Source organism: Erythrolamprus reginae, chromosome 5 (genome assembly GCF_031021105.1).
Source record: "Erythrolamprus reginae isolate rEryReg1 chromosome 5, rEryReg1.hap1, whole genome shotgun sequence".
In the NCBI taxonomy this organism is placed as follows: Eukaryota; Metazoa; Chordata; class Lepidosauria; order Squamata; family Dipsadidae; genus Erythrolamprus; species Erythrolamprus reginae.
In genome coordinates this window covers 100,812,579-100,840,261 of record NC_091954.1, presented here as the reverse complement: position 1 = coordinate 100,840,261, position 27,683 = coordinate 100,812,579, and the positions used below count along the sequence as shown (strand labels likewise).

The window sequence follows — 27,683 nt, the reverse complement described above, 5'->3', positions numbered from 1 at the left end:
GCCCTGGACTGCCAAAATCTCCTTAAGTGCCACCGAAAGGCTCCTCTGGCATCCCAGAAAAGATGGCCGGGATTAAAGGGGGAATGGCAGGAAACTGGCCGGGCCTTCGTGCCGCTCTCTGGGAAATTTTTCCGCGCTTGGGTTCTTAAGTAGAAAATGGTTCTTAAGAAGAGGCAAAAAAATCTTGAACACCCAGTTTTTATCTAGAAAAGTTCTTAAGTAGAGGCGTTATTAAGTAGAGCTACCACTGTAGTATATATACCCTTGTAGAGGTGAAGATAGAAAATTATTTTAATTGGAACAAATTAAAAGTGCTACAAAACTCTTGTCTTGCATCATGGTTTGTTCAAATAATGCTTTCTATACCCACCCCCAGCCTGGACAACTGCAGAAAAGGAAAACACTTCATTAGAAAACATACCAAGGTTAAGTTTTGAGTGTATTTAAAATAGTTTTAATAAAGAAAAACAATCATGATTTAAATAAATATGGAAAAATTGGAAAAAATACATGCTATCACTTGTTTGTGTCCTTTATTATTAACCTCCTTCTACCATAGATGATCCCCAGAGGTCCTAATCCAGAATCACAACCACCACACTACTATAGCTCCATACAGTTCCAAATTGTAATTTTTCATTTGTATTCTTTCTTTATCTATTTATTTATATTTACTTATTTTTACCCCACCAATCTCCAAGAAGCTGTATGCGACTTACGATGTTCTGTGCTCTTTTGCAAGTCGCATTGCAAAATTCATTTGAATTGGTGATTGGTTCAAGATCAGCTGCTGTACTTGTTACCTGTGGCCTGCTTTCCTATTTACAGTGTCCAGTGACAAGGTGCTGCACCAATTGACTGTTGAGTATCAGCTTCTAAGGGCTCCTATTTCTTGTAACAATGGAAGGCAGAATACACCTTTCCTGGTGGGCTCTTTTCAGGGAAATCTATTTTTGTCAAAGGAAAGTAGAAAAAAAGGGGGGGGATATCTGATAAATACCACCTGAGATATTTCCAGCTAGCAGGATATACACCTATGAGTTGGGAAACATCACTTGGGTGGTCTACGAAACCAGATGCCTATTGCAGTTGAGTTGTTCCATCCCTAAGCTTGAGTATATCTGACCAAACATCCTTTTGATATATGCATATATATATGTATATATATGGAAGTTAGACATGGACCTAGGAAACAGAAAAACAGGTTAGATTTTGAAGAAACATAGAAACATAGAAGACTGACGGCAGAAAAAGACCTCATGGTCCATCTAGTCTGCCCTTATACTATGTCCTGTATTTTATCTTACAATGGATATATGTTTATCCCAGGCATGTTTAAATTCAGTTACTGTGGATTTACCAACCACATCTGCTGGAAGTTTGTTCCAAGGATCTACTATTCTTTCAGTAAAATAATATTTTGTCATGTTGCCTTTGATCTTTCCCCTTGTTCTTGTGTTCACTTTCCTATTAAAAACACTTCCCTCTTGAACCTTATTTAACCCTTTAACACAGCGGTCCCCAAACTACGGCCCGGGGGCCGGATGCGGCCCGCTGAGGCAATTTATCCGGCCCGCGGCGGCCCACGAGATTTTATCAATAGATATAATAAGCTCCCGAATCTCCTGTCAACTCACCGCGGTCTGCTGCTGAGCGAGGAGGTGGTACAGAGGCAAGGGGTGGGGATGATAGGAGGGAGAGAGAGAGAGGGAGAGAGAGAAAGAGGGAGAGATACAAAGAGGGAGAGAGAAAGACAATGAGTGAGAGAAAGAGAGAGGGACAGAGAATGAAAAAGAGGGAGAGATAGAGAGGAAGAGAGAAAGGGGGATAGATGGAAAGAGAGAGAGAGAGAAAAAGAGAAAAATGAGAAAATGATGGAGAGAAAACGAGGGAGAGGAAAATGAAACAAATGAGAGAGAAGGAAGAAAAGAGAGAGGGAAGAGAGAAATGGAGAGGAAAGAGGGTGGGAGGAAAGGAAGGAAGGAGAAATGGAGGGAGTTTGTTGATTTAAGTTTAAATTACTTTATTACTTAATTATTTAATTACTTTTTTATTTTAAATATTGTATTTGTTCCTATTTTGTTTTTTACTTTAAATCAGATTTGTGCAGTGTGCATAAGGATTTGTTCATATGGGTTTTTTTATAGTCCGGCCCTCCAACAGTCTGAGGGACAGTGAACTGGCCCCCTGTGTAAAAAGTTTGGGGACCCCTGCTTTAACATATTTAAATGTTTCGATCATGTCCCCCCTTTTCCTTCTGTCCTCCAGACTATACAGATTGAGTTCATTAAGTCTTTCCTGATACGTTTTATGCTTAAGACCTTCCACCATTCTTGTAGCCCGTCTTTGGACCCGTTCAATTTTGTCAATATCTTTTTGTAGGTGAGGTCTCCAGAACTGAACACAGTACTCCAGATGTGGTCTCACCAGCGCTCTATATAAGGGGATCACAATCTCCCTCTTCCTGTTTGTTATACCTCTAGCTATGCAGCCAAGCATCCTACTTGCTTTTCCTACCGCCCGACCACACTGCTCACCCATTTTGAGACTGTCAGAAATCACTACCCCTAAATCCTTCTCTTCTGAAGTGTTTGCTAACACAGAACTGCCAATGCAATACTCAGATTGAGGATTCCTTTTCCCAAGTGCATTATTTTACATTTGGAAACATTAAACTGCAGTTTCCATTGCTTTGACCATTTATCTAGTAAAGCTAAATAATTTACCATATTACAGACCCCTCCAGGAATATCAACCCTATTGCACACTTTAGAGTCATCGAACACGAAGCAGAATTGCAATTGTAACATGGGATCATCATTGAAGAACATTAATCATGAATACACACTTTAGCACTAGGAACTCCATGTGCTCTTGTTCTTATTTTATTAGTTTAATTGTATTTTATATGAGGTTTTCATATTCTTGTAAGCCGACTTGAGTCGCCATGTGCATATAGGCATCAATATAAATTTTCTGAAAAAAATAAATATTTATATCTGTAACCAATCCCAATTTGGCAGTTTCTCAGGTCCCTTGCCATCCAATGCCAATTTTAGGATAATCAAAGATAGAATGGCCAAAGCCTTCTAAACATCTTTGTAGTGTTTGCTCTCCAGCCATAGTTGGTCCTCAGTTGAGCTGCTCAACCCCCTTGTAGGCCTTTCAATGAGACCCATTGAGCATTGCACCAAAACAACACAGGCCACAATCCTGGGCCAATCTTCACAAAGCTGCACAGCTGTGTGTTACACATTCCTTCATAGCGCCCACATATTACAATGGCAGCGGTTATTGTTTCTTTTGGGGGGTATACAACAAGCAACTGTATCCAGAGCCTGTGATGTAATGAGCAGAAATGTTCTGCCAAGATGCTCTGGAATTAAGGGTTCACACTGTGGACATTGTGTCAAATAGTGAAAGAATGAAAAACAATATGAAATTAAGATAACAAATCACAGCGAGTGACAGAATACACATTTTGTTCCAAATCTGCTTGACTCCCAAGCCAGTTTGCTACTAACATGTTCAGTGCCAAAATTTTGAACTAACAAATATCTAGAGCCGCTGCTGAAATGGAGATCCCAAAGCCCATTGCAATCAATGGGATCGGATGCGCCAAGGCTGAAGATCGGTAACTTGGTAACTCTTGTTTGCAGTTCAAAGGGAATGTGTGAAGAGCCGCTCTGGGTCAATCACCAGGATCAGAGATTTATATTTATATGAATATGTGAAATTCCAGTAGCAGGTCTAGGGCCCATTCTCAGGATAATAATTTATGTATCTGTTCGTTTTGTCAACTACGTATTGGTAGTATACAAAGATATAACAATGTTTATATACATGGTACTAATAAGAGAGAAACATTAGACAGGGGACGGAAGGCACGCTGGTGCACTTATGCATGCCCCTTACTGACCTCTTAGGAATCGGAAGAGGTCAATAGTGGATAATCTAAGGGTAAGGATTTGGGGATTTGGTGATGATACTACTGAGTCTGGTAGTGAGTTCCATGCATCAATTACTTGGTTACTAAAGTCGTATTTCCTGCAGTCGAGTTTACTTTAAGTTTGTATCTGTTGTGTTGTTGTGGTTGAAGATGAAATAGTTGTTGACAGGAAGGACATTGTAGCAGATGATTTTATGGACTATGCTTAGGTCGTGTTTAAAGTGATGTAGTTCTAAGATTTCTAAACCTAGGATTATAAATCTAGTTGGGTAGGGTATTATGTTGCGAGTGGAAGAGCTGAGGGCTCTTTTAGTAAAGTATCTTTGGACATTTTCTAGAGTGTTTATGTCTGAAATGTGGTGTGGGTTCCAGACAGATGAGCTGTATTCAAGGATTGGTCTGGCAAAAGTTTTGTATGCTCTGGTTAGTAGTGTGAGATTATCGGAGCAAAAACTATGTAGGATTAGGTTAACAACTCTTGAAGCCTTTTTGGTAATGTTGTTGCAGTGGGCTTTGGCACTTAGGTCCTTTGATGTGAATATCAAATATGAGTATCCCAAGGTCTTTTATGGAGTGAGAGTTGTCTGTAAGGTCTTGTCCATGATCTACAAGCAAATCATGGTTACCATCTATGGATATCAAATCTATACCATTGATTTGAAGGGAACTCTCTTTATGAGTCATTTTTCCCCCCAAGGTAATCAGAAGATCCTATATATCCTTCCCTTCCTTCACTAGAGAAGTTAGGCATATACTTGGCTTCTCTGGATCACAATGACCCGAGTATAACCATCAATTACTAGGCAGGCAATATTGTCCGCTCTCAAAGTTTTCCACTTTATCCCTTCTCTTGTTTGTACCCACCCAGTTCTAAACACTAAGGAAGGCTTCAGGTGCCAGAACAAGCCCACTTAACTAGACAACCATATAGTATTTTACAAGCCATATTCTGGGAATACAGTACATCCTAAGCAGTAGTGGGTTCTAAAACCCGTTGCTACTGGTTTGTGCAAAAGCATCCCGGACGGGTGGGGTGGAGTCTCCCACCACCACTGCTACTGGTTCGCAGAATCAGGTCAAACTGGGAGTCATTACCAAACTCAATTGTGTCAACCCCTAACCCCCATCACTTCTCCCTTAGACTCTCCACGATTGACCTCTCCAGGTTCCTAAGAGGCCAGTAAGGGGCGTACATAAGTGCACTGGTGTGCCTTTCGTCCCCTGTCCAATTGTCTTTCCTTTCTCTCAACTATCCTATATATTCTCTTCCTTTCATATATCCTCTCCTCTAAGCTCACTTTCACCCTCTTTTATATTATCACATGTCTATCTTTCTTCCTATGTATTTGTGTATTGGACAAATGAATAAATAAATAAATAAAAATAAAATAAGTAATTAATTTAGGTTTCATATATTGTGGGATCCTAGAAAAATGGGTTCATTCGGTAAACCCATGTATTAAGTTAACCATGGGTCTAGGACAGGGTTAGGCAAAGTTGGCTCTTCTATGACTTGTGGACTTCAACTCCCAGAATTCCTGGGCTAATCATGCTAGCTCAGGAATTCTGGGAGTTGAAGTCCACATGTCATAGAAGAGCGAACTTTGTCTACCCCTGGGTTAGGCACATTGTGCCTTAATCACTATCTCAAATTATATTAATATTCGTTTTTAATAGAAGGAAGGCATGTATTCTCCAATCAGTGATGTCTACACTATCAAAGCCCCCCTCTGTTGTACGCACATAAAATGGGCAGGACTTTACACAGTAACGTCTGCCATTTTTATTTTTTTTGGACTCTCCTAAACGCCTATGTCCCCATTTATGTTAGAAGCCACAACCGTACCAAAAATTACGCACAACATTCCAAATTGCTCGGATAACTGAGTCAGAACCGTTTGAAAGGGAAGATATCAAACAGGCCCAAAAAGAGAAGAATGTAAATTCATTAATTTCAACATTTATTTCAGTATATTGTACAGTATTTCAACTTCAGAACAAAAAGACATCGTTATCATCAGTATTCATAGGACGTGACTTGAATTGGCATCTGACTACAGTACAAAAATTTAGATAATAGCTCAATCATTGATGTCAGAATACAAATTAATTGAAACAAACGTTTTTTTAAAACCCAAACAAGTTGGCAGAAAGGAGACTGAAGAAAATACATGTTGGTCCCATTGCACATATATATAAGGAGATATATACAATTTTTCTTTTGTTATTTATCTTGCAATTAGATATGGGTCTCTTTAATTTCCTTCATACTGATGTATGTAGACAAAAATAAAAAATAAACCACACCACTGTTAACTGAAATGGTCATCTTCCTTTTAGTGCTTGTTCTGTTTTCAGGCTGAGAAAACAAAGCGATGTCCCTTAATCTTTGAGGAAAGAAAACATTGTTGTAGTTTGAACACAGGGGCTTTTTTGTCGCCTATCTTGCTAAGCACTGCCAGATAAGATGGCCTTGAGTGAGATAAAAGGAAGGGATTTCTGCTAAATCAAGCAATTCAGATACGTATTTGTTAATCCTGTTCCTAGTAGGAGGTAGGGAGGTAGGGGAGAAAGAAACAGAGGCTTAATATTTTGACAGAATTATGAATGAAAAAGCCTGATCAAAGATGACTCTGTCTGCACCTAACTTGATTTTTCTTTGCTATTTCTATTTGGAGAAATTTTTACGCATGACAAACCCCGGGTTGTTTTTTTTCTATCTTCTACAACCGATGTAGCTTAGAAGATGGAAGGTGGAAGACAAGAATTGAGTGTAAACCCTTCCACTTGTGCTAAAAAAAAAAGTTTCTCCAAGGCTTGGGAAGTTTCAGGAGCTCTTATACGTGGGCGCTCTTTGCGTGGGTCGGAGAGCTTGATCCAGAAGCGTAGTAGAAGCGGTTCTCTCCAAATGTTTGAGCATCTCCCGAACAACAGACGATGATACATCCACCGAAGAGGCAAAGAGCCGATCCAATCCAGCCGGTGTAGAGGGAATATCCAAAGCTCATAATCATGGTTTCGCGGTGAGCGCTCACAGGGAACCAAATGGTAGCCACAACGCCACACAGAGCTGGGGAAATAATTTTTTTGGGGGGGGGAGAAGAAATCACTACAGCCCATCACAGAGTCTAGAATTCCACAGAAATTCACAAATTTAACAAATATCTGAAATGTGCACCTATATTTAAAATAAAATCAAAGACCAGAATATTGTGCTGTCCTGCCCACAGCATTTATTAGAACATGTTGTCATGCAAGCCCTTTGATTGATTTTTATGAATGAATTCTCTGAAAAGCAGATACATTAAGTACTATTTCTTAATTGCCCAAGTGCTTAACAAATTGGTCTAAGGCAGTGATGGTGAACCTATGGCACGGGTGCCACAGGTGGCACACAGAGCCATATCTGCTGGCATGCGAACTGTTGCCCTAGCTCAGCTCCATCATGCATGTGTGTGCCAGCCAGCTGATTTTTGGCTTGCACAGAGGTTCTGCGAGGGCGCTTTTGCCTTCCAGAGAACCTCCAGGAAGATGAGGGAGAGCGTTTTTGCTCTCTCCCAGCTCCAGAGAAGCCTTTGAAGCCTGGGGAGGTTGAAACCCAAGCCAACTAGTCCCACCAGAAGTTTGGAAATAGGCCATTTCCAGGCTCCAAAGTGCCTTCGGGGTGTAGGGGAAGCTGTTTTCGCCGTCCCCAGGCATTGAATTATGGATGTGAAACACCTCCCCCGGGCATGTACAATTTATGCATGGTATGTTTGTGTGTGTGTTTGTTAGTAAAATGGGGTTCTTTTTAAATCTTTTTAAATCTTTTAAATTATATCTGGATTTGTCATTAATTGCTGTATCTTGCTGTGAGCCGCCCCGAGTCTGCGGAGAGGGGCGGCATACAAATCTAAATAATAAATAAATAAATAAACAAATAAACATGCATGCTCTTTCGGCACTTGAGGACAAAAAAGGTTCACCATCACTGATCTAAGTATACGATCCACCAAAACAGGGCTCTCCAATGTTGGCAACTTTAAGACTTGTGGACTTCAACTCCCAGAATTCAAAGCAGGCTAAGGAATTCTGAGAGTTCGTCTACTAGTTTTAAAGTTGCCAAGGTTGGAGAGCCCTGCATTAAAATGTTCCAGAGATGTCTGGAGTCCTTGCTGCTCTCTGAGCTTGGCGGGGTTTTTTGCAAGCATTTCAATACCCAACTCGGCACTGAAGACGTCATCGCATTGCATAATGAAACATCTGCATGAAAACAACCAAGCCCAGAGAGCACCAGCAGGACTGCTCAGTGCAACCCTGAGCTACAAATATTCTACTCTATTAGTTTCCAGTCACTGTCTGAAGACTTGAACTGCTGAACTACAGCTAGCAGTTACCTGAAGAAGCCTGCAGTGCTGCATTCTAACCACTGTGCCACACCGGCAATTGTGACTACACAATTGAGGTCCTGCCTTTTTTTGTAGATGTGGACAAGATCATAGCACTTGTGAAAAACAAGTTTCATGGAGCTATAATTGCTATCGATCACACAAATACACATACACACACCCTATGGATATTGCTGGACTGTATCCAAATAAAGTTAATCCTCTTCATCCAATATATAAAAGGAAAAAGCACTTAGATATGTTGTTGTTTTAGACAAACAGTACAAATGAGCTACAAGGAAATAGCACATTACTTGTAGATTATTTTTCAAAGAGTAGTTTCCACAACTAGGATTAACTGTAGCTTAAAACTGAAATAAAAGCTTGTTGAAACCAACTCTTAACTTAGCAAATCTAAACTGAATTCTGCTGAAGAGACACTGTATCTAAATCAGTTCTTAGACAGATGGAATCAATTAAATCAAATTGATATTTGGAGATACAAGGCCAAAGCTTTTACTTGATTAGATCAGTCCTATTGAGTTGCAATTTTAGCACATTCCCAAACTGCCTCTTCCTCCACGTGTATAGATGTTTTATTACTTTATTATTGCTTTATTCCTCTTTTTTTTTTATTTCTGAAGGAAAACAGGCATTGGAAGGAATTCCTACTCCTGAGTTCTATTATCTATATTAATTTGAGATCCTTTTCCAATGACTATGATACTTACCGCACGAATCCCAGCGGCCGATAAGGTCCCACAGAGTTGGCCTTCTCCGGGTCCCGTCGACTAAACAATGTCGTCTGGCGGGCCCCAGGGGAAGAGCCTTCTCTGTGGCGGCCCCGGCCCTCTGGAATCAACTCTCCCCAGAAATTAGAATTGCTCCCACCCTCCTTGTCTTCCGTAAACTACTTAAGACCCACCTATACGGCCAGGCATGGGGGATTTGAGACACCTTTCCCCCAGGCTTATTATAATTTATGTTTGGTATGTATGTGCTGTTTGGTTTTTAATTATGATAGGGTTTTTAGTTTAGGTTTTTTTTAATATTAGATTTGTGCCTGTATAATACTGTTTTTATCGTGTTGTGAGCCTCCCCGAGTCTTCGGAGAGGGGCGGCATACAAATCTAATAAATTATTATTATTATTATTATTATTATTATTATTATTATTATTATTATTATTATTATTACATCATGTATTACATATGCATTAATTTCTCCTGGCTTTCTGAAATGTATAAATGTCAGTGCATTCCTTTGTTAGGTAGATCTCTCACTACTTTTTGGCAAGAGTTCCACCAGCACCTGTGGTAAGCCTTGATTGATTGCTGTAGGTTTTGTATTTCATTCCTCGGGACCAACCAGGACATCAACAGAGAGTCAAAAGCCTCAAAATGGCAAGAATGATTGACGGTGAAGCCTCAGCCTTCATAACAGGTCTCGCAGGCATCATGTGCGATGGAATTCATCATCTGGTTATACTGCCATTTTACCTCAGATGACCCTCTCATGGATATCCAGATGTTTCTGGCGCTATCTGGCCAATACAGACAAGCACAGCTAGGAAATACCAGCCGAGAGACGCTGGCTGACACGAGAATATGATTGTTCTTTCAAATTAATTCATATGAATGGCTCAGTTCTCACTCTTCTGGCTTCAAAGGTTTGCTTCCAGAAGAATACATTAACTAATTAACTGCCAACAAAGGACTCCTCCTTACAACTGGGCTAATTCGCCTTCTTGCAGACTTTTGAGTTTCCAGAATAGAATTATTTATTTTATTTATGTTTATATGCAACTGATAGAAACATAGAAAGATTGACGAAACATAGAAACATAGAAAGATTGACGGCAGAAAAAAATTGACGGCAGAAAAAGGTTCATCTAATCTGCCCTTATACTATTTTCTGTATTTTATCTTAGGATGGATATATGTTTATCCCAGGCATGTTTACATTCAGTTACTGTGGATTTACCAACCACGTCTGCTGGAAATTTGTTCCGAGCATCGACTACTCTTTCAGTACCTGTGGGTCGCTACTACCGGTTCACCTGAACCAGTCTGAACCAGTGGAATATCCCCTCTCACTATAAGGGAACTTTCCCTTTTGGGTTGGTTTCCTCCCCAAAATGGGAAAAGGGAGCACCCATGGAGGCTTCGGAGCAGTGAAGGACTGCAAAAAGTTTTTACTAACATACTGTGGGCATGGGTTATTGTGTGGGTGTGGTTGGATGGTCACGTGACCAGGGTAGGAGTGGCTTTGCTGGCCATGTGACCAGGTGGGAGTGGCTTGACAATCATGTGACCAGAGGTGGCTTAAAGGCCATGTGACTGGGTGGGAGTGGCTTACTGACCAAGATAAGTTTTCAAATAGGTGCCTGGACTATTTATCCATTGATTAAGTCACATAATTTGAATAGCCACACAAAGGACAAATGATAGTCAGCATTATTTGTTGAGGAGCACAGTAACATTTTAAGGTTTTGTACTGAACCCACAAGGTTCAGTATGATAACAGATTAGGCAAGTAGCTCAGTTTTCTTTAATTGCTATAAAAGTTCAGTTCTAGATAATGATTAAAGCGTTTATGGGTTAAAACATACTATTTAATTATTTCCTATTTTAAAAGTAATTAAGGGTCAGACTCAGGTGCTAGAGAAGGAAGGAAAATTTAAAAAACTGTTAAGTATTCAATAAATAGTGCACAAACTTACTATCCCACACTGCCTCCCTCCCTGTGGGAGAAGCAGCCCATTACAGGCTACATCTGAAATAATATAATAATAATAATAATAATAATAATAATAATAATTATTATTATTATTATTATTATTATTATTATTATTATTATTATTATTTAATGGATTTGTATACCGGCCCTCTCCATAGACTCAGGGCGGCTAACAACAATGATAAAAACAGCATGTGACAATCCAATAATAAAACAACTAAAAACCCTTATTATAAAACCAAACGTACACACAGACATACCATGCATAACTTGTAATGGCCTAGGGGAAAGGAATATCTCAACTCCCCCATGCCTGGCGGTATAAGTGAGTCTTGAGTAGTTTACAAAAGACAGGGAGGGTGGGGGCAATTCTAATCTCCGGGGGGAGTTGGTTCCAGAGGGCCGGGGCCACCACAGAGAAGACTCTTCCCCTGGGGCCCACCAAACGACATTGTTTAGTCAACGGGACCCGGAGAAGGCCAACTCTGTGGGACCTTATTGGTCGCTGGGATTCGTGGGATTCCTCATCCTTGCTTTCAGTCTCTCTAGGTCTTTCGGTTGTTCAACCTTTTGAAACAGTTGGATTTTGGGCTACATCTTGCAAATTGCAGAGCACTTGGAAGTTTCTACTGCAGCTGGACACAACTTCTCCAGTATGGTAGAAACTGGGTGCCCATTATAATAAAGCATGATGTCAGTGCTGGCTACAAGAAGCAGAGAGTCCACTTCAGGGCAAGGCAGCACAAAGAGGCTACTCTCCTCTTAGCCATTCCATACTCCTACTCCTCCTCCTCCGCTAAACAAACTAGTGAAGAAAAAACACACCAAGGCCTCTTGTTGTGAGATGGCAAGGCACATAAATACACAGGTGGTAACGATGATTGTATTGGCCATTGTTGTCAGGATGATACTGACTGGGTCTTCCAGACGGATCAGAAGAAAATACATTATATAAGAATTGCTCCAGACCATCATAAGCGGAGCAGCTCAGTCGTAGGGGGAGGAGGATGCATAGAGACAATCGGCTTCAGAATTTGCTGCTAACAACATAGAAACATAGAAGATTGAGGGCAGCAAAATCATGGTCCATCTAATATGCCTTTATACTATTTCCTATATTTTATCTTAGGATGGATATATGTTTATCCCAGGCATGTTTAAATTCAGTGACTGTGGATTTACCAACCACGTCTGCTGGAAGTTTGTTCCAAGCATCTACTACACTTTCAGTAAAATAATATTTTCTCACGTTACTTCTGATCTTTCCCCCAACTAACCTCAGATTGGGCCCCCTTGTTCTTGTGTTCACTTTCCTATTAAAAAACAGTTCCCTCCTAAACCTTATTTAACCCTTTAACATATTTAAATGTTTCATGCAATTTATTTTTTTATTTATTTCTCATTATTTATTGGATTTACATGTTGTAAGGACTCGAGGCAGCTTACAACATATAACAACAATAGAATACAATAGCTAACTCCAATGAGTTAAAACTGAGCAAACTGGTCTAAAATCCCCTATTATGTTAAAAATCAATCATACCCATTCAAACAACAATCATACAAATATTCGTCAGCCAGCGGGCTAAGATCTAATCGCCCCAAGCCTGGTGACATAACTGAGTCCTCAGACTCTTGAGGAAGGTGAGAAGGGTGGGGGCAATGCGAATCTCAGAGGGGGAGCTGGTTCCAGAGGGCTGGGGCCCCGACAGAGAAGGCTCTTCCCCTAGGCCCCACCAAGCAACATTGTCTAGTTCAGTGTTTCCCAACCTTGGCAACTTGAAGATATTTGGACTTCAACTCCCAGAATTCTGGGTGTTGAAGTCCAAATATCTTCAAGTTGCCAAGTTTGGGAAACACTGGTCTAGTTGATGGGACCTGGAGAAGGCTAACTCTGTGGGGCCTAACCGGTCGCTTAGACTCATACAGCAGAGGGCAGTCCTGCAGGTAATCTATCCCAATGCCATGTAGGCAGGGATGGGCTACTTTCCAGATGGGGAGGAATGCAGTGGGGTAGCGAAAATGAAGCTCCACCCCAGAGCACCCAATTTGCACTGAAAGATGTTGAAAGAAAATGCAGGGCGTCCTGCATAAGCCATGCCCACAGTGTGGTAGTAAAAAGTTTGGTAGCCCTTCACTGCATATAGGGCTTTATAGGTCATTACCTATAAATTGACATCATTGGGCTCCTGAAAAATGACAACCCCTCTCAATTCCCTTACATTTTTCCCTTAGACTATCCACGATTGACCTCTCCAGGTTCCTAAGAGGTCAGTGAGGGGCGTACATAAGTGCCCCCGTGTGCCTTTTGTCCCCTGTCCAATTGTCTCTCCTTTATCTCATAGATATTTTCTTCCTTTCATATATCTTCTCCTCTATTTTTATATCTTTTGTTCTATACTTTTCTTTATATATATTACTACATGTCTATTCTCTTAAATATGTATTGTGCATTGGACAAATAAATAAATAAAAATAAATAAATTCGGGAACTACTTTCAATTGTGAATGAGACAACCCTGGTACAAGTTTCACCGTCGTGGTGATCCTCAACTGTTCTGCCAACCTTGGTTGTTTTTTCTAGGATACTGTAGGTCCTTGATGGCAAACCTATGGCAAACGTGCCACAGGTAGCACATGGACCCATATCTGCTGGCACGTGAGCGGTTGCCGTATCTCAACTCTACTGAGCATGTGTGAGCCTGCCAGCTGATTCTTTGCTTGCACAGAGGCTCTGGGAGGGCGTTTTTATTTATTTATTTATTTATTTTTATTTATTACCGTAATTAGATTTGTATGCCGCCCCTCTCCACAGACTCAGGGCAGCTAACAACAGTAAAAAGACAATATGAACAAATCTAATATTAAAAGTAATGTAAAAAAACCCAATTTAAGAAATCAATCATACATACAGACATACCATCCATACATTTTATAAACCTAGGGGAAGGGAATATCTCAATTCCCCCATGCCTGATGACAGAGGTGGGTTTTAAGGAGCTTACGAAAGGCAAGGAGGGGGAGGCAACTCTGATATCTGGCGGGAGTTGGTTCCAGAGGGTTGGGGCCGCCACAGAGAAGGCTGTTCCCCTGGGTCCCGCCAAATGACATTGTTTAGTCCAGTGTTTCCCAACCTTTTTTGAGCCGCGGCACATTATTCATATTTTCAAAATCCCGAGGAACACTGAAAGGGGGGGGGGGCGGGGGGGGGGCTAAAGAAAAGTTTGGACAAAAAAACCCTCTCTCTTCCTCCCTTTCGCTCTATTTCTCCCTCTTTCTCTTTTCCTTCCTTCCCTTCTTTCTCTCTCTCCATCCCTCTTTCTTTCTTTCTCTCTTTTTTGCTCTCTTTCTCTCTCCCTCCTTCCCTTCCTCTATGTCTTTCTCTCTCCTTTGCTCTCTCTCTCTCTGTCTCTCTTGCTATCTCTTTCTTGCTTTTCTCTCTCTCTTGCTCTCTCTCTCTCTTTCACTGTCTTGCTATATGTCTCTTTCTTTCTCTTTGCCTCTCTTACTATCTCTCTTTCTTTCTCTTTCTCTCTCTCTGTCTCTCTTGCTATGTCTCTCTTTCTTTCTCTTTCTCTCTCTCTCTGTGTCTTGCTATATGTCTCTTTCTTTCTCTTTGCCTCTCTTACTATCTCTCTTTCTTTCTCTTTCTCTCTCTCTGTCTCTCTTGCTATGTCTCTCTTTCTTTCTCTTTCTCTCTCTCTCTGTGTCTTGCTATATGTCTCTTTCTTTCTCTTTGCCTCTCTTACTATCTCTCTTTCTTTCTCTTTCTCTCTTTCTCTCTCTCTGTCTCTCTTGCTATGTCTCTCTTTCTTTCTCTTTCTCTCTCTCTCTGTGCCTCTCTTGCTAAGTCTCTCTTTTTCTCTTGCTATGTCTCTCTTTCTTTTTCTCTCTCTCTGCCTCTCTTGCTATGTCTCTTTCTCTGCCTCTCTTTCTTGCTCTGTCTCTCTCTCTCTGCCTCTCTTGCTATGTCTCTCTTTCTCTCTCTCTCTTTCTCTGCCTCTCTTTCTTGCTCTGTCTCTTTCTCTGCCTCTCTTTCTTGCTCTGTCTCTCTCTCTCTGCCTCTCTTGCTATGTCTCTCTTTCTCTCTCTCTCTTTCTCTGCCTCTCTTTCTTGCTCTGTCTCTTTCTCTGCCTCTCTTGCTATGTCTCTCTTTCTTTCTTTCTCTCTCTCTCTCTCAGCTGACTGCAAGCGGGAGCCCTGACGGCGGCAGCTGGACGTGCTGCTGGACACCGTATATGCCAGGCCCGCAGCGCCAGCATGTACGACGTCTAGCAGCACGTCCAACCGCCACCGTCAGGGCTCTCGCTTGCAGTCAGCTGAGAGAGAGAGAGAGAGCGCTCCCTCTCGCCGCCGCCATCTCCCCACGACTGCCTACGGCCACTGCGGCCGCCCCCGCCCCCCGCTCCCATCGCCAGTGCCCTCCCGCCGGGCCACAAAGGAAACTTGCCGTCGACGCAGGAGAAGCTCCAGCTGGGCGGGGCGCTGCCGGTACTTCTGTCTTGGGGCTCCCGCTCGCAGCTGTCAACCGGCTCCTGCTCGATGCCGCGGTTTTCGGCGCTCTCCTGCTGGGTCCCAAAGAAGGAAGGCGGGGAAAAGGCGCGAAGAATAAAGCTCTCCTTCTTCCTGCCTTCCTTCTTTGGCGCCCAGCAGGAGAGCGCCGAAAACCGCGGCATCGAGCAGGAGGCGGGGGACAGCTGCGAGCGGGAGCCCCAGGACGGAAGTACCGGCAGCGCCCCGCCCAGCTGGAGCTTAGCGGCACACCTGGCCATGTCTCGCGGCACACCGGTGTGCCGCGGCACATCGGTTGGGAAACGCTGGTTTAGTCGACGGGACCCGGAGAAGGCCAACTCTGTGGGATTTAACTGGTCACTGGGATTCGTGCGGCAGAAGACGGTCCTGGAGATATTCTGGTCTGATGCCATGAAGGGCTTTATAGGTCATAACCAACACTTTGAATTGTGACCGGAAACCAATCGGCAACCAATGCAGACTGTGGAGTGTTGGTGTGACATGGGCATATTTAGGAAGGCCCATGATAGCTCTCGCAGCTGCATTCTGCATGATCTGAAGTTTCCGAATACTTTTCAAAGGTAGCCCCATGTAGAGAGCGTTACAGTAGTCGAGCCTCGAGGTGATGAGGACATGAGTGACTGTGAGCAGTGAGTCCCTTTGGCTTCCAGAGAGCCTCCAGGGGGATGGGGAGGGCGCTTTTACCCTCCCCTGGCTCCAGGGAAGCCTTTGCAGCCTGGAGAGGGTGAAACACGAGCCTAATGGGCCCACCAGAAGTTGGGAAACAGGCCGTTACTGGCCTCCAGAGGTGGGGGGAGCATTTTCACCCTCCCCAAGCTGCAAGAAAGCTTCTGGAGACTGGGGATGGTGAAAAATGAGCCTACTAGGTGACTGTAAATTGGGAAATTGGGGAGGGGGGTCATGCATTCATGCACAGAGGGGTGGGGTGAGTGGGGAGCTTTGAATTATGGAAATTGGCCCACATGCACCCTATTTCAGCACCCAAGGAACAAAAGGCTGAAAAGCAGAGCAATCCATTCCCTAATTGGGTAGACTAGGTTGCCCTGATTTAAAAAAAAACATGTTTGAATGCAGCCTTCACTGGGGGGCTGGCTCTGTCCCAGGTTAGTGGGATGATAACTATGATTCTGGGATCAAGTACAGCTTTGTACTTAGATTTGTTTCCATTGTAACATTGTTATTATTGTTATTATGAGCCGCCCCGAGTCTTCGGAGAGGGGCGGCATACAAATATAATAAATTATTATTATTATTATTATTATTATTAATAATAATAATAATAATATGGTTAATATTATTATTAATATTGATATTATTATTATTTGTGGATTTCTCACTGGAAAACGTGATAGGTTAGAGCAGTGTTTTTCAACCAGTGTGCCACGGCACACTAGTGTGCCATGAGACATGGTCAGGTGTGCCGCGAAGCTCAGAGAGAGAAAGAAAGCAAGAGAGAGAGAAAGAAAGAAAGAGAGAAAGAGCGAGAGAAAGAGAACAAGAGAGAGAGAAAGCAAGAGAGAGAGAGAGAACAAGTGAGAGAGAAAGCAAGAGAGAAAGAGAACAAGAGAAAGAAAGCAAGAGAGAAAGAGAGGGAGGGAGGGAAGGAGAGAGAGAGAAAGACATAGAGGGAGGTAGGGAGGAAGAGAGAAAGAGAGCAAAAAAGAGAGGAAGGAAGAGAAAGAAAGAGGGATGGAGAGAGAAAGAAGGAAGGGAGAGAGAAATAGAGTGAAAGGAAAGAAGAGAGAGAGAGAGAATTTTTTTGTCCAAACTTTTTTTAGCCCCCCCCCCCTCCCCCCCCCCGCTCAATGTGCCCCAGGATTTCGTAAATGTAAAAAATGTGCTGAGGCTCAAAAAAGGTTGAAAATCACTGGGTTAGAGTTTGACTAGCACCCAAGGAAGAGAAGCGAGAGATGGGGAGCCTTACCCAAGAGGATTAAAAGGATTCCTCCCAATTGAGAACGCCGATACTTGGCCACTCCAGGTTCATGGCCCATCCGAATGCAAGGCAAAACAGTCACCAGGAGGAAAACAGCTGGGAGTCCCAAAACTGTGGCAGCAATCATCAGGGCCCGACATGCCTGGACGTACCCTGTGGGAAGAAAGACTTCAGAATTTGCAAGCCTACAATGTTCAATGACACGTATCTGCTTTAAATAACAGGGCTGTCCTACAGACTTGCAACTAAACAAAGACCTTTCCCAGAGGGAACAATCGATTTCAATGGCTGAGAAGGTCCATCTGCTATAGGTGGCACTTACCTTTGGCAAGTTTAGCAAAAACGTGTCAAAACCTGTCTGCCAGATGTTAGAAATGTAACCAGATATTGGGCACATATTATCATATGTGGTGGACATGCACAAAAACAAAGGAATTTTGGATAAAATATACTGCTCAAAAAAAAATAAAGGGAACATTCAAATAACACATCCTAGATCTGAATGAATGAAATATTCTCATTGAATACTTTGTTCTGTACAAAGTTGAATGTGCACAACAGCAGATAAAATTGATTGTCAATCAGTGTTGCTTCCTAAGTGGACAGTTTGATTTCACAGAAGTTTGATTTACTTGGAGTTATATTGTGTTGTTTAAGGGTTCCCTTTATTTGAGCAGTGTATATATACATGGTTAGAAAAAAATGTTAAAGCAGCACATGGATTATAAGAGAGAAATATTTTTGTTAATTTTATTTTCACAATACACGAGGAAACACCTACAGAAAATGATGTACAATATTTAAAAAATTAGATTGTGCAAAAATGGACAGATTGACATTAAAAATAAAAGAAAATGAAAATATTTTTGCACATGGGATTTGTATTACAAATGGTTGGCTAATAGAGGTAGAAAATAGGAGTGGGAAAAATACTATTATTGAAACAAAGTGATCCAGACAATACGCTATTTCTTAAGCACTTATGTCAGTAGTAGGTTCTAAAACCATTTACTGCTGGTTTGTGCGCTCGCTTGCGCGTGCTTGCAACACTTCTGAGCATGTGCAGAAGCATCCTAGGTAGGTGGGCGGAGCCTCCTGCCACCACTGGCACTGGTTCTTAGAACCAGGCCGAACTAGTAACAACCCACTGCTGACTTATGTATGCACCAAAGACAAATTCCTTGTGTGTCCATTCACACTTGGCCAATAAAATTCTATTCTGTTCTGTTCTGTTCTATTCTAAAATGAAAATGTATAAATGTAAAAAAAGTTTAGGACTGCCCCCACCCTCCTCGCTTTTCGTAAGTTATTAAAAACTCACCTTTGCTGCCAGGCATGGGGAAATTAACACATACCCCAATTATCAAGGTTGGTTTATTTATTTATTTATTTGTTTGTTTGTTTGTTTGTTTATTTATTTATTTATTATTTAGATTTGTATGCTGCCCCTCTCCGCAGACTCGGGGCGGCTCACAGCAGGATACAACAATTCATGACAAATCTAAATATAATTTAAAATATTTTAAACACCCCATATTTCCAAACAAACATACACACAAACATACCATGCATAAATTGTACATGCCCGGGGGAGGTGATTCAGTTCCCCCATGCCTGATGACAAAGGTGGGTTTTAAGGAGTTTACGAAAGGCAGGGAGAGTAGGGGCAGTTCTAATCTCTTGGGGGAGTTGATTCCAGAGAGTCGGGGCCGCCACAGAGAAGGCTCTTCCTCTGGGGCCCGCCAACCGACATTGTTTAGTTGACGGGACCTGGAGAAGGCCCACTCTCTAGGACCTAATCGGTCGCTGGGATTCGTGCGGCAGAAGGTGGTCTCGGAGATATTCTGGTCCAGTGCCATGAAGGGCTTTAAAGGTAATAAGCATGGTATGGTTTGATTGGATTGTGTGATTATTTTATTAAAAGGGTTTTAAATTGCATTTTTTAAAATTGGATTTGTACACTGTTTTATGTTGTTGTGAGCCGCCTTGAGTCTTCGGAGAGGGTTGGCATACAATAAATAATAATAATAATAATAAATACAAAAAGGGGAAAAAACCATAGCTATCTGTCCTTCCTCTCAGCAGGATCTCTAAAGCAGGGCTGGAAAATGTTTTTTTCCAGAGAGGAAGGGACAGACTCTCTCTTCCAAAGGCTGCACAGATTACCTCACAAGAGGAAACAGGATTCACAATTTGGAACAGGTGGGGTTGTGTTTTTTTCCTACCGCGGTGGGGTTAGCAAACATACTGCCTTGTTTACTTTATTTCAAACTTTCCAGAAAGTGACAGCAGCTATTTTTATTATTTTCTTCCTGATTTGGGGGGAGTGAACCAAAAATCCAGCAGGAATGTCCATCCCAGCCACAAAGTCTGATATTTTATTTATTTATTCATTTTATTTTGTCCAAAACACAATAATACACAATGAAGGTTATAGAGGATACACTCGAAGTAAAATATATCAAAGAAAGAAGAGAAGAGAAAATATAGGAATAAAATATATCAATGAAAGAATAGATGAAAATATATAGGGATAGAAGAGAAGATATAGGAGATATAGGAGAGACAATAGGACAGGGGACGGAAGGCACGCTAGTGCGCTTATGTACGCCCCTTACTGACCTCTTAGGAATCTGGAGAGGTCAACCGCGGATAGTCTAAGGGTAAAATGTTGGGGTTAGGGAATGACACTATGGAGTCTGGTAATGAGTTCCACGCTTCGACAACTCGATTACTAAAGTCATATTATTTACAGTCAAGTTTGGAGCAGTTAATATTAAGCTTGAATCTGTTGTGTGCTCTTGTGTTGTTGTGGTTGAAGCTGAAGTAGTCATTGACAGGCAAGACGATGTTCTGTATCGGTGATGGGCTTCTACGGGTATGGTCAGGTACGCAGAATCGGTAGAAAAATTTTGAATTTTTTCCTTTTTCCCCCTTCTGAGCTCTGGGTATGTTCTTCTTATCACAGTAAATGAGGTTGAATGTGTATAATTTTAGAACAGCTGTGCACGTGTGTGTGTGTGTGTACATACATATGGTTTATGTAATGGATAATGCATATTTTTGTGTGCCTGTGTGTAATATGTGGCATATTTACATAGAATTAAATAGTATGTTTTGGATGTTCGGTAATAGTAAATAGATAGGGAAATTGTATCTCTTTGAGGCGATGAGAGACCAGGCACCCTAACGCAAACCCTTGATGTGAATGACGTCAAGTTGGCTACTTTTAAGCCAGTCACATGACCTTTAAGCCACTCCCAGTCATATGATCGTCAAGCTATTCCCACCTGGTCGCATGGCTGGCAAGCCACACCCATAAAATAAGCCACACCCACAGTGTGGTAGTAAAAAAAATTGCATCCCTTGACTGCTCTGTATGGAAGCCTCTATGCCCGCCAGATACTTTCTAAAAGGGAGAGATGGAAACTTTCTTTTTTAGAATGAAGCTGATAAGCAGAATGAAAGTAATCAGTTCAAAATAGATCTGAGAAGAGCAGAGAAATAGACCTGGGAAGAGCAAACAGAGAAGAGCAACAAAGATGATTAGGGGACCGGAGGCTAAAACATATGAAGAACGGTTGCAGGAACTGGGCATGGCTAGTTAATAAAAAGAAGGACCAGGGGAGACAGGATAGCAGTGTTCCAATATCTCAGAGGTTGCCACAAAGAAGAGGGAGTCAACCTATTCTACAAAGCACCCGAGAGTAGAACAAGAAGCAATGGGTGGAAACTAAACAAAGAGAGAAGTAACTTAGAACTAAGGAGAAATTTCCTGACAGTTAGAATAATTAACCAGCAGAACAGCTTGCCTCCAGAAGTTAGAATATTAAAAGTGTTTAAGAAGATGTTGGATAACCATTTGTCTGAAGTAGTGTAGGGTTTCCTGCCTTAGCAGGGGGTTGGACTAGAAGACCTCCAAGGTCCCTTCCAACTCTGTTGTTGTTATTGTTGTTGTTACTATTGTTGTCGTTGTTGTTGTTATTGTTGTTATTATTATTATTATTATTATTGTTATTATTATTATATAATCTCCAAGACTAAAAAAGCTAGTCGAAAGTGAGGCAAGGATGCTTAAGATTCCTTTGCACTCACAAACAGTAAATCAATTTCTAAGAATAACAAATTGTAAGGGATGTGTCTTCTACTTCTAACTACAGACACGGTCTTGGCTCAGTGGCTAAGACATTGAGCTTGTCAATCAGAAAGGTCGAGAGTTCGGCTCCCGTTACTTGTCCCAGCTTATGCCAACCTAGCAATTCGAAAGCATGTAAAAAATGCAAGTAGAAAAATAAGGACCACCTTTGATGGGAAGGTAATAGCTTTCCGTGCACAGCTTTTAGCCAGAACTCGGGGAGTTGAATTGCCAAGATTGGACACCTCTGCTATAGAGGGTCTTCCAGAGAGGAATAATAACCTACAGTTTGAGTTTATGCTGGCTGCTCAGGATGTTATGTTGCTAAAAGTGAGCAGAATTCCAGCTTGCAAGTTCAACTTTTTTGGGGACTTTAAAAATTTAATCAATGTATTTGTATTCCAACCTCAAAATCCATTACTTGAAATCTGCTGCAAAAGATTAGCTGTCAACTTAGCATTTAAAACATCTCAGCCTGGAAATATATTCATGGGGATAAAATTGAATAAATTTTACAGTCCTTCTACACTAATGTTCCCTGGGGTTTTTAGAATTTCAGCTGGATGGGAATTGGAACTCATTTATTGAAGTTACTGCAAAGTACGCAGAAAATATGAATATATATCTCAGCCAGCTCTTTTCTAACTATTGGAATAATGTAGATCCTGAAAGGACATTTCCCTGCTTCAGGTTTCATATTATGCTTGAATTTGTGGATAGTTGCAGACTAATCATGCTGTTAGTTAAGTCAATCACTCACATATGAAAAGCAAAATATTACATTAAGTTTCCTGGATTGACTGCCTGTTCCTCCGTGTTATTTAATAACTGTTAATTCAAACGTCTAGAAAACCCTTTTGCATCTATCAACCTTCATCAGATGATATTCAGATGTATCTCTGAATTAGGAGATTACATATAAAGTGGTCACTAGCAAACCTGTCCACCCTGGAGCCCTCTAACTTGGTGGTCATTTCTATCTAGTGGCCATTAAAGTCTATTTCCATTGGTCCTGAGACTCTTACTAATAAAACCGGTGCTTATAATATTGCAATTAAATAAAATGAAATTAGACCAATATACTGAACTTTTTAAAATGATATCACACTGTCTGAAATCTCCCTTTAATCATTAACTTCCTGGACAGCTTCAAATAATTAATCAAGGCACTAGACTACAGTTGAGGAATAATATAGTGTTACCTCCAAAATAAGACCCTGTCTTATATTTTTTTGAACCTTGAAATAAGTGCTTGGTCTTGTAACTTGTTGCTTATATCCTAAGATTTTTATTGATATTGCTTCTTCATTGCTTATTTGACCCCTATGACAATCATTAAGTGTTGTACCATATGATTCTTGACAAATGTATATTTTATTTTATGTACGCTGAGAGCATATGCACCAAGACAAATTCCTTGTGTGTCCAATCACACTTGGCCAATAAAAATTCTATTCTATTCTATTCTATTATTGTCATACACTCAAAAGCCCAATTGGATTTATTAACAGGAGATGTCTTATTTTGGGGGAAGAAGGTAGTAGTGGTAAATATCTTATTTTATATAGTAAAATATAAAAGATATTTAGGAAACAAATTTATTGGATTGTGACTACATAAAATATTTCATGGCTCTAATTTGTTGTCCCTTTTAAGCATTGTTTTATGTCATGTGCACAGAATGTGATCAGACCTCTCAATTTAATATTTTCTTCTTTTTTTTAATGTTATATGTGTATCTGTGGGTGTGCATTATACGTAGATTATAAAGATTATTTGTCATAAATTTATATCTTTTATAAAGGATGTGTGCACACACACACAGGATTTTTATACATGTGTGCGTGCAAATCCTAAAATCTGAAGAAGAGAAGGAGCATGTTAAACAAATGTTTAATATTGGGTTGATAATGACTAAATTATAAATATATAAACACTATTTATTAATAACAATGCCAATCATCATGCTAACCCTGGGTTTTTCTTTGTTATCAGAAAAATACATCCTTCCTGGAGAAAGTGTATGTTGCAAAGTCATGATCTAATAACACGGAGACCCACAAAAACCTCCCAATTTTGGGGGAGGGGGTGATTCTATAATGTATCTTTCCTAACAGCACAAACTTCCCATGCTGGAATAACAAAATCCAGCTGTTACTGTTTGTATAGCTTTGCATTTTACACCATACAATGTGAAAAAATATTTTCATTGTCTCCATTCCCACACAAAGCCACTGAAGCTTCTCCACCAATAAGGGAAAACTTCAGTGGTACAGACCAGATGGTATAGTAGTGGATTTCATTCCAGGCTACGCAAGACTTGCCCAGTATTATAAACAGGATTTACCAGGTAGGCTCTAAACATAGAAACATAGAAGATTGACGGCAGAAAAAGACCCCATGGTCCATCTAGTCTGCCCTTATACTATTTCCTGTATTTTATCTTAGCATGGATATATGTTTATCCCAGGCATGTTTAAATTCAGTGACTGTGGATTTACCAACCACATCTGGGGGAGGTTTGTTCCAAGCATCTACTACTCTTTCAGTAAAATAATATTTTCTCACATTGCTTCTGATCTTTCCCCAAACTAACCTCAGATTGTGTCCCCTTGTTCTTATGTTCACTTTTCTATTAAAAACACTTCCCTCCTGAACCTTATTTAACCCTTTAACATATTTAAATGTTTTGATCATATCCCCCCTTTCCCTTCTGTCCTCCAGACTATACAGATTGAGTTCATTAAGTCTTTCCTGACACATTTGATGCTTAAGACCTTCCACCATTTTTGTAGCCCGTCTTTGGACCTGTTCAATCTTTTTGTAGGTGAGGTCTCCAGAACTGGGCACAGTATTCCAAATGTGGTCTCACCAGCGCTCTATATAGCGGGATCTCAATCTCCCTCTTCCTGCTTGTTATACCTCTAGCTATGCAGCCAAGCATTCTACTTGCTTTCCCTACCGCCTGACCACACTGTTCACCTATTTTGAGACTGTCAGAAATCACTACCCCTAAATCCTTCTCTTCTGAAATTTTTGCTAACACAGAACTGCCAGTACAATACCCCGTGCCAATACAATACTCTAAGCACAACCTATTTTAAGACAAAGCATCTGTGGGTCCCAATTTGCTGGTGGTTAAAGATGTGAAATATCCAGAACCACACAAATTTCAGTGGTAATTCCTAGGAATTAAGGCTGCAGAATAAAAGACAGGCCTTAAAAAGATGATCCCAGGCAACCACTCACAGTGACTGGAAGTCAGGTGGAAAATAAATTTTAAAAAAGTAATGATTTTTACGCTGTCTCTTTTGACTGCTTCTATTTGCCAGAAATTAGGATATTAAGCATGTGCATAATAATAATAATTGACATGGCAACGCCAGGAATAATATAATAGAAGGCAAAGAATTGGAGAAGATCAGAAAGCATCAAGATCTGAAAATAACATCATAAAAGATTATGGCATAAAGCAGCTATGGTGGTCGCCTGATGGTTTGAGTACCACATTTTAAAAAATATTGGATAGTACTTAGAAAATCTTTGCATTGATAAATTTTGCACCTCTTAATTGAAAAAGGCTACACTGCTCAGATCCATACATAGATAACTAACCAATGCATTATGATATCCTAGGTTCTTGGGAAGAAGTCAATGCATAGAATTCCACAATTGCAGGAATTGGGTATCTCTAGCCTAATGAAAAATAATAATTCACAAACAATGACACGATAGCAGTCTTCCAATATCCAAGGGATTACTACAAAGAAGAAGGGGTCAACCTATTCTCCAGAGCAGTGATTTTCAACCTTTTTTGAGATGCGGCACATTTTTTACATTTACGAAACCCTGGGGCACATTGAGCGAGGGAAGGGTGGGAGCTAAAAAAAGTTTGGACAAATAAATTCTCTCTCTCTCTTCCTCCCTTTCGCTCTATTTCTCTCTCCCTCCCTCTTCCTCTCCCTTCCTTCTTTCTCTCTCCATCCCTCTTTCTTTCTCTTCCTTCCTTCCTCTCTTTTTTGCTCTCTTTCTCTGTCCCTCCCTACCTCCCTCTATATCTTTCTCTCCTTCCCTCCCTCTCTTTCTCTCTCTCTATTGCTTTCTTTCTGTCTCTTGTTCTCTTTCTCTCTCTCTTGCTTTCTCTCTCTCTTGCTTTCTCTCTCTCTCTCTTGTTCTCTTTCTCTCTCGCTTGCTCTTTCTCTTGCTTTCTTTCTCTCTCTTGCTTTCTTTCTCTCTTGCTTTCTTCGCGGCACACCTGTCCATGTCTCATGGCACACTAGTGCGCCGTGGCACACTGGTTGAAAAACACTGCTCCAGAGCACCTGAAAGGAGAACAAAAAGCAATGGATGGAAACTAATCGAGATGAGAAGCAACCTAGAACTAAGAATTTTTTTTTCTCATAGTTAGAACAATTAATTCAGTGGAGCAGCTTATCTCCAGAAATTGTGGATGCTCCATCACTGGAGGTTCTTAAGAAGAGACTGGACCACCATTTATCTGAAATGGTATACAGTCTCCTGGGGGGTTGGACTAGAAGACCTCCAAGGTCCCTTCCAACTCTTATTCATTTCTATTCTATATGAAGGCCAAGCCAGCTAAATAACTGGCAGCTGTGACTTCATATTGTTGTGGATAGACAACAACAACAACAATAGGAAGAGGTTATTCTATTCTTTTGCAGGGATTAAGGGTTTTATTGGTGACCTCACTTCATAAATTCCTTCACGAATTTATCTCTCTCTGTTTACTCAAATATAATTTCAAATGCACCCTTCTTATAAAAGATTTGTTTGTTGCTGTTATTATTAGGATTCTAAACAAACATAACTAGAATTCCCCATATATTACTACTTTTTTATCTGTTCTAATTCTTTATCATTTTTTTTCATGTTATTTATTTATTTTATTTATTTATTTATTTTGTCCAATACACAAAGAGGGTTTAGTGGGTATATATTTATATACACATAGTAAAATACATGATGAAGGTTGTAGAGGGGATGCTCATAGTAAAATATATCTAAGAAATAAAAGAAAAGAAGGTATAGTAATAGAACATATCAATGAAAGAATAGAAGAAGAGATATAGGAATAGAAAAAAGGTATAGGAGATATAGGAGAGCAATAGGACAGGGGACGGAAGGCACTCTAGTGCACTTGTACTCGCCCCTTACTGACCTGAAAGATAGCCTGTAAAATCTTTGGAACAATGTCTGCAAAATTTTCAGCATTCTTACTAAACATTCCCAAATTCCCCTAAGAAGTCCTATCTAAAAATATAATAAACCAGGTATTAAAGGTGTGAGAGGTTTGGTTTGAGTTGGGACACAGAGTTGGCAGTTTCTGGATAATCCATACCTGGTAATATGAGGATGTCCACCAGTGGTTTGCAGTGATACAGCCCTGTTGCCATGACGCAGTCGGCCCACAGTCCTTTGGACCCCAACTCATCCATCTTCCGGCAAGTGGTAATGGTGTATCCACAAGTCACAACCCAGTCATTTGTGGAAGTGGCCACAATCAAGCTAATCCAACCGACAAAGCTAGCCACAAACCCAGTGAGATGTAGACAAGTGGCAACCATCCTTCCCCTAAACTTGGCTGAACACTGAAAGACTGGCAAGCAACGAAGCGAAGGTCCGACTGTGAAGTGGTCAGCTAAAGGCACTGAAATGAGATCAGCTGGGATGGAGATCCTTGGCATCTGTTAGCCCAGCCCCTGGGAGGAGTCTGCTCCCACACAGATGGAGGGAGGTGGCTCAATGTGTGCCAAGTTTTGTTCTTCTTTTCCCTTTGTTTAAAAGTTCCTGCAATTGCACACTGGGGAAAAGTGAATACAGAAAGACAAATGAGAGAAGAGAGTGCACATTTAGGTCCTGATCCTAAGGCCTGATCCTAAGTTAGAAAATGCAATGAGGAAAGATTTGGGGAACATGAATGAGAAGAAATGAATCATTTCAAAAGAAGGGACAACACAAAAGGCCAGCTTATTTCTGTGTCCGTTCTCTGAAGAGTCTTGTTCTA

The 27,683-nt window shown here is 40.9% G+C and overlaps 1 protein-coding gene across 1 annotated transcript; it reads right to left on the bottom strand.

Annotated features, from left to right (window-relative positions):
- Positions 1-5,897: 5,897 nt before the first annotated feature.
- Positions 5,898-27,297, bottom strand: CLDN11 (claudin 11). Its single transcript, XM_070754141.1, has 3 exons — positions 27,018-27,297; positions 17,512-17,676; positions 5,898-7,019 (listed from the first exon to the last, which is right to left on the bottom strand). The coding sequence occupies exons 1-3, from the start codon at positions 27,241-27,243 to the stop codon at positions 6,787-6,789; spliced, it is 624 nt and encodes a 207-aa protein (XP_070610242.1). The 5' UTR covers positions 27,244-27,297; the 3' UTR covers positions 5,898-6,786.
- Between the last annotated feature and the right edge of the window lie 386 nt (positions 27,298-27,683).

Excerpts from the sequence above, each read along its gene's own strand:
- CLDN11 (XM_070754141.1), bottom strand. The coding sequence starts at position 27,243 with ATGGTTGCCACTTGTCTACATCTCACTGGGTTTGTGGCTAGCTTTGTC. Across the intron at positions 17,677-27,017 it reads GGACATCCTCATATTACCAG|GGTACGTCCAGGCATGTCGG; the intron begins GTATGGATTATC and ends TTCTTCCCACAG. Across the intron at positions 7,020-17,511 it reads AATCCTTTTAATCCTCTTGG|CTCTGTGTGGCGTTGTGGCT; the intron begins GTAAGGCTCCCC and ends TTATTTCCCCAG.